The sequence below is a fragment of the Danio rerio genome, chromosome 19 (assembly GCF_049306965.1).
Source record: "Danio rerio strain Tuebingen ecotype United States chromosome 19, GRCz12tu, whole genome shotgun sequence".
Lineage (NCBI taxonomy): Eukaryota > Metazoa > Chordata > Actinopteri > Cypriniformes > Danionidae > Danio > Danio rerio.
In genome coordinates, this window is record NC_133194.1 from 32291663 (window position 1) to 32305000 (window position 13338).

A 13338-nucleotide genomic window follows, 5' to 3' on the forward strand; every position below is an offset into this window, starting at 1 on the left:
CAGATTGTATCTCAAACAGTTTATTGAGAATGTGAAGTTCATTAAATACACATTGCTCTAAAAGAAATATCTGTATGGTAGTGAGTGTATAAACCACCATCTCCATGTTGGGTCTCGTGCAGCTGAGTTAGGGGGTTACCGGTGTGTTGAAAGCGCTGGAGGTCTCTGGATATTACGCTTCAAGCTCAAAATCAAAATAATGGGGATCAAAGTAATGAATTCTGACGTAACCATCCTCTCCACCGCTGCTGTAACTGTGGGACAAGGAAAACAGTCAAATATTGAATTTGAAAACAGAATAATTTAGCACAAAAAAACCTGTACACAACTATGACAAAGTACAAATGAGATTAAAAGTTCAGTGGTGAACAAAATATCTGTACATGTTTGTTTGCCCTTGTAATCTTTCATTTTAATCTGAAAATGCACTTCTTGTTTGTTTTTAGTTAAATGATCAGAATTACATCAGTGTGAAGTGATGGGCATGGCTAACATATTTAACCACGCTCCAACTGTCAGTTTTAACAACAAACAGAAATGGTGAGGAGCAGGGGTCTGTTCTGTGTACCTCGCTTAAATGATCTTTGACAGATCCTGGATCTTTTAATCTTGATAACTGATCTCTGGCTAATTTGGTTCTTCAAACAAGTTCGCGAATCAGATTAAAATGTTTCGATGAACTGATCTGAGATCGCTGTGTGTGTTGTGAAGGGCAGATTTATTGATCCTCAAAATGATGATCAGCAATGCAACCATTGGCTGACGGCACAGCAGCGTAATGACATCATCTGATTAATATTTAATTATTCATGTGAGCAAAATATATAAATATCGTAGTATATGAAATATCACACGCAATAACTTTCCACCTTTATTGTGAGCTGCCTACTTTACACTCATGCGTCAATTACAGTAGCCATAGTAGTATAATAGTAGCCGAGGTAAAGATTAACTGAATGTTTAAATTAATTTTGCATCACAAAAGCATTTTGATATTGGTAAAGGCGTCTGCAACTTTTGTGAAGCATCAAATCACCGTCATATTATCTGTCAAAACATGTTCATGACTGCATAAAAGTATTATTCCTTTAAAAAAAGTTGCATATTGTGCATGTCTATTATCATACACAAGTACTAAAGCAATTGTACGCATTTAAATTTAAAGTTCATATCAATAAATTTTCTCTTTGAACCACCAGGTGGCAGTCTTTGTACTTTTATTTCGGAGTGCAGATTGCATAATTTTTGCAATTTATATATATAAAAAGTCAGAATTATTAGCCCCCCTAAACAAACTTGTTAAACAATAGTTTTAATAACTAATTTCTAATAACTGATTTATTTATTTTAATAATATTTGACTGGATATTTTTTTAAGACACTTCGGCTGCATTAACACTTTAGATCTTGATGGTCAATTCTGATTTTGTGACTGCATCTGATTTTTGGATGACCTGCTTACATCAACTTTGAAAAGTGACTTGTATCCGATCGTTTGCATTGACAGAGCACAAAGCAAAGGCGCAATGACCAGGGAGAAAAAAAAAAATTAGGAGCGGGCACTGATTAACAGCTGATATATAAAGAGTGCTCTTTTCTCTATTCTTGTATGTAATCTGTTGGCAGCTTTTGACACGCTGTTTTACTATAGTTTATGACAGAAAGGTTCTCATTTGTCCATCTTCTTTTGATATATAGGCTTTTTTAAACCTTTAGGCATCTTAATGTAATGTCCATGGCACAAGAACTGAATCTGATTTGAGTAAATCGGAATCCATGTTATTTGTTCCTGCTTACACGTACATGGACCATTTCCGATCTGTGTCACATGGGAGAAAATAATAATAATAATAATAATAATAATAATAGGAAATGAATCACTTGAACAGTGCAGTGTAAATGCGGCCTTCTTTACAGCTTAAAGTGACATTCAAAGGCTTAACTAGGCTAATTAGGTTAACTGGGAAGGTTGGGCAAGTTAGGCAATATATTAGGCAAGTTATTGTACAAGGATGGTTTGTTCTGTAGACTACCAGAAAAAAAATAGCTTAAAGGGGCTAATAATTTTGTCCTTAAAATGGTTGTAAAAAAACTAATAACTGCTTTTATTCTAGCCAAAATAAAACAAATAAGACTTTCTCCAGAAGAAAAACTATAATCAAACATACTTGAAAATTTCCTTGCTCTGTTAAACATTTGATCGATATTTTAAAAAGAAAAAAAATTAAAGGGAGGGCTAATAATTCTGACCTAAAAATATATTTTGGCTATTTTTATTTAAAATTAATCTTTGAGAAAAAAAAAATGTTGAAAAAAAAAAATAAAAATCTACAGAAGCAGAAAGATATTAAAAGCTCGAGTACAAACCTCTTCCCGTCAGGGTGAAAGGCCACGCAGTTAATAGGGCCGAAATGTCCCTTCACACGACCAAACTCCTCTTCATAAGCGGCATGGAAAAACCTAGAAGAGCATGGAAACACTGGATAAGGATGTTTTCATATTACCGCGCTTCGACAGTATTTTGATTGTCATTAGCAGTTATTATTACCAATTAAAAATGTCCGTGAAAGAAATTACAATTACACACGAACCTGGCCTCGAATTTGCCAATCCTAGTAGAAGTGGTTGTGACTTCCATGGCCTCCTGACCTCCTCCCATCACCACCTATAATAAACATTACAGATTAAAGATTAGTGATAAACAAAAATGATCACAATCATATTTTTAATTCAGTGGATATCATTAATTAGCACGATGTTAAAACTGTTTTTGCTCCAGTGTGTGGCTGCACAATATTGGAAAAAAAACTGTCATTGTGATATTTGTATTTCAATATGACTCAGTATCTTTGGAAAGAATTCATCATTTTACATTGATTGAGATGATTTTGTAGTAGACTGTATTTGTATACAATATCCAAAAAATATTAAAAATTAAACAAATTAAAGCGCAGATGATAACAATAGAACAAAAATAAAAAAGTGCTTAATGAAATTCAGTGGAATCAAACAATATTGAGGAACAGAAATTCAATGATCAAATCTAAAATAACACTGTATAGTCTTCATATTAGAAACTATTAATCTTTGTTAAAGCGGTTAACATGATCATTTCTACCGCCCAAATTGTTTAAATTTGCTTTAAATCTTAGTCGCAGGCCTTAAAAACACATCCAAGTAACAAAAAAGTTCACACTATTAGAGTATGGTTCAAATTCACAATGACTGCACAAATCAAGTGTATTGAACTGCAGTCCCTGGTTACTCTAATCCCAACTTGACATTGCAGATATTGCGGTGTGACCACTGCAGATGCACACATTGCTTGTTGATGTTGAAACGATATATTGTGCAGCCTTATGCTGCAGTCACACTAGAGTTTGAGTGTGCAAAATTCTGTCGTACAAAGCTGCGAAAAATGGTGGGATTAAACAAGATAATTAGACATTAAAAAAGTGAGCGATTGGTCCTTGTTTTTAAATTCCTGTACAGAGTGGTCATGTTTTGATTTTCGATTGGTCTCACGCAATCATGTGATGCGATTTTGCAGGTCAGAGTTCACACAGCTTGAACTTTTCAACGCAGCGAACTGGGAAACTTCCCACATGACTTGCCGTTTCTAGTCTGACGCATTCGTGTGCGTATGAATGGAAGTCGATGAGGAGAGCAGAAGTGTGACAGCAGCTTTACTCCTGTGTACTTATCAAATCAAATCACTTTTATTGTCACATCATCAGCAGCACGTGTGCTATAATCAGTGAAAATCTTAGGTTCTGGCTCCAGACAGAAAAAAATTCAGCAAATACAACAACAGTGCAAAATACAACAGCATACTCCTCAAAAAAAAAAAATTAAATAAATAAATAAAAATAAATAAATAAATACAGGACAATGTAAAATTGACGGTGATATGTCAAATGAATAGCCGTCCACATAGTTGTAGGAGTTATATAACATAGTTATCTCTTATTGTCAAAACAAAACCATGTAACCAGATGAGTACTTTACAAATCTTACATACAATGTTTATAAAGACAAATATGTACACAGCTTGTATTAGATCAACTTGACATAAAATAGGAATTTTTAATAGTGAATAATCAATTTGTGACTTCAACCAATAAATCTGAACAGCCCATGGTGACATCTACCTAGCGAAAGTACAATAACAGATATCAAGAATCAGATTTCTTTCTAATTAATATACAATCATGATAAAGAATGAACATTAACTAGCAAAATTGTAATAGTTGATATCAAGAATAAACAGCTACTAGTGGAAATGCAACTTCTCATATGATCTATTCGATTTGTAAAATCAAAAACAAAATTGTTGATATCAGGATTCAAACTGTTCATATCAAAAACTGCATTTACTGTAAACAGAAGTCTTGACTGTTATTGCTTAAACAGGGTTTCTCCAGGTTTGATCAAGTCAAATTTAAGACTTTTTAAAAACCTTTTAAGACCATTATCAGGGTATATGCAGGAATCCTAAAGGTAATGAAATTTCAATACCTTTTAAAGACCTTTTCAGAATATTTTAAGACCTCAAAGCCACTTCAAGTTCTAATCAGTATCAAACCTTTAACTTAATAAACAGTTGTTAATAAACAGTTGGAGTAAAATAAATTAACGGCGCACAACCGTGCAACAGAACTCAGATAAACTTGAAAAAAAACAAAGTTAGAAAGAATAAATTACACTGTGTTTTCAGCGACAGGCACCAGCCACTGTTTAAACTCGTCTTTCTCCAACCAGGAGTACACAAACTTACATTTTCCCATTTTGCCGTCTGTTTCAGTCTATGGGTTCACTACATGTGGAGAGCATCACATCACTCTCCCGTGTTTGTCACAAATTTTGTGACATCACCTGCAAGGAGGAGCTTACTAATTGCGTAAATCAAGCAAGGAAATTAGATATGTTTATGCTTGTTGGAGCCAAACACTTTGGACACCGCTTAAACAAAATTTATGTGATTAAGACTTTTTAATACCTTTTAAAGGGCCTTAATTTTCTCATAATTGATTTATCAACTTTCAATACTTTGAGACCCCACAGATACCCTGTTAACAGAATATGAATATTTGATATGAAGAACTGTATTTCTGCAAATGATTGTTATTACAAATTGAAATTCAATTATTGATTTTAACAATCTGCATTTTTTAAATCAAATATTGAATTATTCAAATCAAGAAGTTAAATCCTGAGAATGAAAAAAAGTCAAAGCGGCTTTCCATACTTGCAGTAATTATATTTTATAACCTCCAATCCTGCCACAATAATATAATGCAGGTAATGGTGTAAAGTATATATGCATGGTTAATGTGAAGAATAGCCTAATAACTCTTAACTGGATTGTACTAATGGCAATGCTTCTTCTGTTTGTCACTATCACTGACATCACGAGCACTTTCATCTGCCTTTAAATTACATAAAACATTTTTGGATTGTTCACTAAAAATAAACACTTCTCTTTGCAGGTGATGATGTGACCGATTTGAGACATCTACACCTGTAAACAAACCAAAACTCCCTTTAAAAAAATGAAGAAAAAAATAAACAAAAACAAGCAGCACCATTTAGTTCCTCTTTGAAGCATAAACATTATATCGAGCATGATACTGTTTTATCAAGACATCATGATAATTTCCATCCCTACAACATTTTGCCACCATTGTAACCATTGCCACCATTTACGTAAATAACACAAGCTGAAGGAAAAAGTAATGCTATTTTGAGACTCACATGGTCCATGATGGGTGAAATAGCAGCAGAGTTCACAGGTCTCTCTGTCTTGAAGGTTTTGACGTGTTCGAGTGTTGAGGAGTCAAACATCTGAATTAAAGAAAAAAACATTATGGGAGTCAATCTAACCAAGCATCAGCACTGCTCATGGTGGTTTATCATGAAGCTTTCGACACAAACCTTGGCCGTGCAGTCTTTAGAGGCGCTGATGATCATTGTGAGATCCACCGACGACTGGATGTCATTGATCTGTTTGGTGTGTTCCTTCGCCTTTTTCAGAACTTCGCCTGACTGAGGTGAAAAATAAATAAATAAATAAATAAATATATAACCACACACATTCAGACTTAGACAATTTTTCTTCACAAGCTGACAGGCATACAGTATTACTATTTCTTTCATTAAGTAGTGAAAAAAGTGTGGCTGGATATTTATTGTTTTGGTAATGAATGGGGTGAAGCAGTAATACTGTAAAATAATATAACAGTAAAATAAGTATTTTATACATGTCGTCAAAGATACATTTTCAGTAGCCATTAGTTAAGTCTTTAATGTAACAGGATCTTTTAAAAATCATCATGTGGTAATATTTGTGGAAACTATGACTCATAATTCATTTAATATTTTCATGGCAATCAGAAACAAATGATAAAGGCTTAGATAATAATAAATACTTTTAAAGATCTCCACTCTTTCAGAGTTGTGTGTTTCCACTAGGAGTTCATTAATTAACAGGCTGATAGTGACAGATAAATAGAAAAGTTTAGAAAAGATAGCTTTATAACCTTCGCAAGATCTCTGAATTCTCACTTTTCTTTTTTCTTTGTTTATGTTAAACAAGATGTGAACTAGCAATAAAATAGAAGACAACACAATGTTTTCAAGTATAACAACTATTTTGTTATATAGAATGTGTACTTTTATAATAAGAGCTAAAAACGTTACAGTTTACAGAAGACACTAAAACATTAATCAGCATAACAAAAAAAATAATATATATATATATATATATATATATATATATATATATATATATATATATATATATATATATATAGTCAAACATATATATTTTTAAAGTTGATGGCATATTAAAAGATCACAGTGCAGGACAAGATTACCAATTCATTTTCATTTTTATACATTATACTTTGCCCATATCCTCCGAATGTCAAGTCATTTAAAACATAAAATGATGCATTTGTAATCTATTAATCTATTATAATAGTAATATGGTTTATAAGGATTTATAACAAGGGTTTCTTTGTTACATAACTACATCTGTTACACAAAATGACAAATAGTATTTCATCCATATTATAAGATGCTATTTTTTATAATATATTTTCAACCCCTTTGTAAATTTAAAATGGATGGTTCACCAAAATAAAATGCAAGTTTTCAAGTTCAAAACATGTATAAGTATCTTTTTTCTGCTCGACACAAAATAATTTATTTTTAATGTTGATTACATAGAAAAAATACTATGAAAGTCAATGCAGCATTCATCAAAACATCTTTTGTGTTCAACAGAATAAAGAACGAGTAAATGGTGACAGTTTTCATTGTTTTGGGATGAATTGTTTGTTCACTGTGATGCAGACACCAAAATGACCCAATTTCAAGTTTATAACACAAAAGTGTAAAATAAGAGTAAGATTTAAAATAAATACATAAATGCACACACCTTTGCGCTGAACTGGTTAATTTCTCCATTTTCATGACCGGCGATGACAAACTCCCCCAGCGGACCCCACACAGCACTGGTGATCTTGGATTCACTGCAGGGCACAGAGATATACGGCTGGTTGTCCTCTGTGGAGAAAAACAAGATGTTGAACATGTTTGATCATCAGTGTCGTTTGAATGGCTAGCTGTGACAATGCTTACCGATTTGTTGGGGGTCTCGCAGGTCGTAATAGTTGAGAAAGCACTGGTAGCCCATCTGCTTGTCCGTGGAAAACATTATGATGTTCCCACTGAAGTCAAAGCCACACGTCCTCACGGCTGAACTGGTCTCCAGCAGAGCCAACTGCTTTCCTGAGCAAACAACACACAAACGTCATTCAACAAGAATGTCACTTGACATTTTTAGAAACAATGCTTAATAAAGTGTATTAAATGACAGTTTAAAGAACAATAAAGAAATAATGTTTGATTACACAACACATTGTTTAGCACCTGAACAGAAATAGTTTTTTTTAGAGCTTATATTGTCATGTTTAGAGGGTTTGACTGTCTGAGGAATAAAATAGAAGTATCATCTTTATTGACATCAAAATACAGGGGGCGTCAGGGCAAATTTATAACTTTGAAACTAAATATAAAATAAAATATATTTTAAAAATGTTTAATAATTTTAATAATACTAAAATTAAAAAAAAAAAAAAAAGACAAAACTTGCATTTTGCTATTTAGTTGAAAAAATAAGATATAAGTGAAGGCATTTAAAATAGCCTGCTTGTAAATAATGTCAACATGCCATGACATTTTTTGTTTTTTTAAATTACTAACATAAAAAAAGCAGTATTTCAAATGCATTATATTAATATAATACAATGTGAGAATTATTTTAAGAATTGTAATTAAAAAATTATTTTTTTTAAAGAGCTAAAATGAAGCAATATTACTCTAATTATAACAGTACAACAAATAATAGACCCTTTTCACAATGACGTCACTTTACTTCCACCTTTCAGCAACGCAGTGTGTTTTGAGTTCCAGTTTACCCCTGAATAAATGGGAGACTTTTCTGGAAAATTTACAAATGAAAATATTAACATCACACGTTCTGACTTAATAAAGTATTGGGCATGTGTCCAAATCTTTCTCTTTCAATACTGAACTGCTTTCTGAGTTTGAAAATGATTAAGTTATTAAGAACAAGAATATGTCATTTTCAAGGAAAGTATATGATTGCAACTTTTTCACTTAAGTTTATTATTTTCACTATAATGGATTTATTTTTACTTTGATGCTGCTATTAATAAATTTATATCATATGTTATATGTAAATGTTCCAGCATGAGTAAAATTCTTTATTAAATCTTTTCATATTATCTGGTAAGTATGTCTATAAATGCAATGAGTTTCATCACTTAATATGTATTGATTCATTAATGTTTTGTTCAGTTTCTCCATTTAAATGAATTAGGTGTAAACATGTTTAACTGAAATTAGGAAACTTCATCTGCAGTAAAGACAGCAACAAAAATCAGCAGACTCTGTCTAAAGTCCCATTTTCCTAGTACAAGTGGAAATCTGGTTGATCTGTACATTTATTTAAATGTCAGATGTCTCACCTAGAATGCACAAAGCACAGCCGTGGTCATCATCTAACAGTATCTGTAGTAAATATACAGGTGACTGCATGAGTTTGCTATGGGGAGTTCTGTGTAGTCGGAAGAAACAATACACAGTGTGGAGTGAAACCGGACTGTGATGTGTCATGTGAAAAGGGTCTATTAGTATTTTGGGGCTGCATTTTGATCCCGGAAAATCCTTAATTCTTTAAACAATTTTACACCAAATTACATTTTGGTGTGAGTCTTCAGTTAATTTTTTAAATGCATGATATTTACGCATTCAGCTGGATATTTGTTATAAAAGCACAGTACAGCCAGATATTTTGCAAGTGTATTTAACATTGAAACAAACCACTGACCTGTCTCACAGTCCCAGAGCCTGCAGCTGTTATCAGCAGATCCAGTCAACACGTTCTTTGTGTCCCCTTTGAAACACGCTAAGAAAACCTTTTTCCAAAAACAAATGACTTAAAGTATAAATAAAGTAGATGACACTAACATATAGACAAATGTCTTGTGTAAAAATACTGATGTATATGCGATTCTGCTAGCATTGCTCCAAAGGATACAGTCAACATCCACACACCAGACGGCACCTGTGTGTCCATTATAAGTGCCAAGCCTTTCTCCATTGACAGAGTACCACACGTTCGCAATCTAAAATGAAAATAGACACATAAATACATCATCCCCAAAAAGGAAAAACAAAGCAAGACTGATATTTAAAAAAGACTGATTTATCCAATGTACTTAGTTCATGACTTACTGGGTCTTTGGCTACCGAGAACAACAGATCTCCTTCTCTGTTGTATTTGATCTGAGTGATGGACCTCTCGTGGCCCTGAAGAAGAATGGGTTTCTGCGAGAAACAGAAAGCAGGAGTGTTTATGCCATTTTATTACAACAGATGATGCAAGTCACAGTAACCACTGAGGATATTATATGGTCTTTTTCTTCTTCATACATTGACATAAAACAGATAATGCTGCAGTAATGTTACATTTTCTAGAGTCATTTCACGATCACATGACGGACCTGATATTTGGCCGATTATAACTTAGCATCCGTTAGCTAATAAAGAACTCCCCAACTAACACTGTCCCGGCGTGTCTGCGTTTAAAATAATGGATGGAGTAAGAAACAGACTTATGCTTACCATTATCGCCGTTTGTTGCAGGCAGAATATGACTGAAATTACACGTCAATCTGCCTTAGAAAGAAAACAGTACGCTGTGCGCGTGCTGAACGGCGCCCGGTTACCAACGGAAAAGACGGACTTCATTTCCTGTACGGAGGAAAATGGGTCCGTGTTGCGCACAGATTTCTGATCCTCCAGTTTTGTTTCTTTTTATTTTTTATTTTATTTTTTTATTTTATTTAATGCTTGAAAAACAATAACAACAAATGGCATGAATCAAACAGCAACAATCCAGGGGTTTTTAGTCATTTAGTCCAAGATAAGTGCCAAGTCCTTAATCAAAGTCCTCGTTCGTATTGCTTTTAAGTTGGTTGATCCTTCAATACACTCAAAATACATTTTCATTTCAATTTTAAATTTAGGGAAAAAAGGTTTACACTTACAAAACTTGCTCTTGTGAATATGAAATTTGGCGAACAAAAAAAAACAAGGTTCATGAAATAGGTATTATTTTCCTTTTCACAATCATGGAAACCAAAGATAACATTCTTATGTGTAAATTCAAAATCTGCCTTCACATAAACTTTTATAAAATCAAGAACATCACACCAAAATGTCATTGAATGAGGGCAAGTCCAAAATAAATGAACAGACGTCTCAGGATTCACTAAGCAAAATGAACAGTTGGTGTTAATATCATTTAAGTCTTTTAAGATTACACTTGTCTGGATAGCATCTATGAATCAGTTTAAATGTAACTTCTCTTATTTTGTTTGTTATAAAAAAAATTGTGGGGTAATGTCCAAACTTTCTTCCAGGAAATATCATTCACAAAACCATCATTCCAATATGACATTACATAAGGCACAGTAACAAAATCTTCCTGAAACAGGGCTCTTATTTTCTTATTGCATTTTGATTTAGATAAAGAAAGGCAGTTTTTACCAATAAATGTTTTCCAAAGATCCGCTGAATGAAAAGTAATTGGAAATGAAAGTCCTTTAAAAAGCATAAAAACACCTTGTGGAATAGCATCAGCAACAATAGCAAAGTCTTTTGGGCTTACGGGAATTCCCTGCTTAAATAAAAATTCAGAGTAGTAACAAAGTAAACCCCTATCGTTGAAAAGTTGAGACACATAAGTTATATCATTTTTAAACCAGTTATTGAAGAATAGAGATTTGTTTTTATACAAGATGTTCTTATTATTCCAAATTATATATGAATAAGGTGTAAAATTGTGTTTAAATATGAGGGACCAAGTTAATAACATTTGCCTATGAAAATGGGACAATTTTATGGGGATTTTCATAATATTATAATTACAGATTAATAAAAATCTTAATCCACCTAATTTGGAAAAAATTACATTAGGGATCAGATTCCATATAGAAAATGGGTTATTGAGACAGTTCTTTATATAATTTATTTTAAAGGTATTGTTTAACGTTGTGAAATCAAGAAAGTTTAAGCCTCCTTTCTCTACAGTATTCCCGAGTACAGATTTCCTAATAAAATGAGTTTTATTCTTCCAAACAAAGTTAAGGAGCATAGTATCAATTTTTTTTAAGAGTGGCTGAATCAACATTTAACCAGAGAGCAGCGTATGTTAACCTTGATAAACCTTCAGCTTTAGATAGTAAAATTCTACCCTTTAAGGACAGATCACGTTGGAGCCACATATTAAGTTTTTTCTTTGTTGTTTCAATTATTGGATTAAAATTTTTCCATCCAATTGACTGATGAGAATTTGTTTGTCAGCTATACGAATACCATTAAGACCACTATTAGATATAAAGGAAGTGAAAATTGGGAATCTAATAAAAATAAATAAGGAGACAATGGACACCTTTGTCGTATACCTCGTGATAAATAAAATCTGGGAGAAGTGCCATCCCAGTTTTGTTTCTTGAATGAAACAATTATTTATTTGTTTGTTTGTATTTGTGTTTTTTTTTTTTTTTACAATTGATTGTTTAACAGAAAGATATATTTGGTACACATCATTTACAATATTAAACACTGGAATATTTACAATGGTGCCAATAAAGAAAGAAAATGAAGAAAAAACAAGAGAAAAAACCCTACAGAAATCAAACAAAAATAAAGAAAGATCGACAGCTTATCTGATCTGAGGAAATATATTATACATAAAGAAATTGAGAGTGAAGAGGGCAAAATAAAAAGATAACAGCAATTTAGAGATTTAACAGATTATACATATTAAAGGTCTACAAACTGCATGTATGTTTCTTGTCCTGGTGATACTGTATTGTTTTTTTTAAAAAAGCATGTGTAATCCAGAGGGAATAGCACCTGTAGTTATTGCAAACTCTTTAAGAGTTACTGGACTTTTCAATTTTGTGAGACCTTCCTCATTAAAAAGCTGGTTGACATGGTCTATTCCATTACTGAACCATTGATTGGTAAATATTTATTTTTTTATTAAAAGAAACGACTAAATGATTTATGTTTGTTACAGAGATGTCATTAAACACCGCTGTTAATTAAAACAGTCACTTAAGAATTTATACTAAACACTTTATTATATAACAAAGCACATGGGTCAAAGATGAGACAACCTTTTTGTGCTCGCAACAAACTAAACTTGTTAAAAGAATGATATACAGTGAAAGTATTTTAAATGCCCTTTAGCATATTGACTGCACCTCTAGCAAACGGTTGACCATGTTTTTACTGTTTTGAAGAATGACTTTTAAATGGTTTACACTACAAAACATTGGTTTACAAAAACAACAACAACAACAACAACAAAAAAAATCTAACAAACATAATCCTCCTGTTGCACTTCTACACTTGATTTTGGTTTTATTGTGAAAAAAACAATAAACAAACCAAACAAAAAAAAAAAAACAATAAGAAAACAAGTTAAATGAAGATCTGAAATATTTGATGGCATACTTCGAAAAAAGGTGTTCTATGTGTTTTAAGAAAGAGTTAAGAAATCCAAAAAATTTTCTTGGTGACAGTTAAAGGGTTAAAATACCAGAAACAATGTTTCATCGTCATCCAGCGAAACATACATTTAATAATAACAGCAGTCCCATTCTGACATGTGCTTATAAATATGTGATTTACAAATGATTTTTCAAAAATGGGTTGCTGGTTCGAGCCCTGGCT

General features: G+C 32.5%; 1 protein-coding gene across 1 annotated transcript; it reads right to left on the reverse strand.

Annotated features, from left to right (window-relative positions):
* On the reverse strand, positions 1-10373 carry eif3i (eukaryotic translation initiation factor 3, subunit I). Its single transcript, NM_212990.1, is given in 11 exon segments — positions 1-254; positions 2368-2460; positions 2592-2665; positions 5755-5844; positions 5935-6045; positions 7442-7569; positions 7645-7794; positions 9419-9484; positions 9629-9716; positions 9826-9918; positions 10216-10373. Coding segments are annotated over 11 exon segments (978 nt in total). The 5' UTR covers positions 10219-10373; the 3' UTR covers positions 1-172.
* Between the last annotated feature and the right edge of the window lie 2965 nt (positions 10374-13338).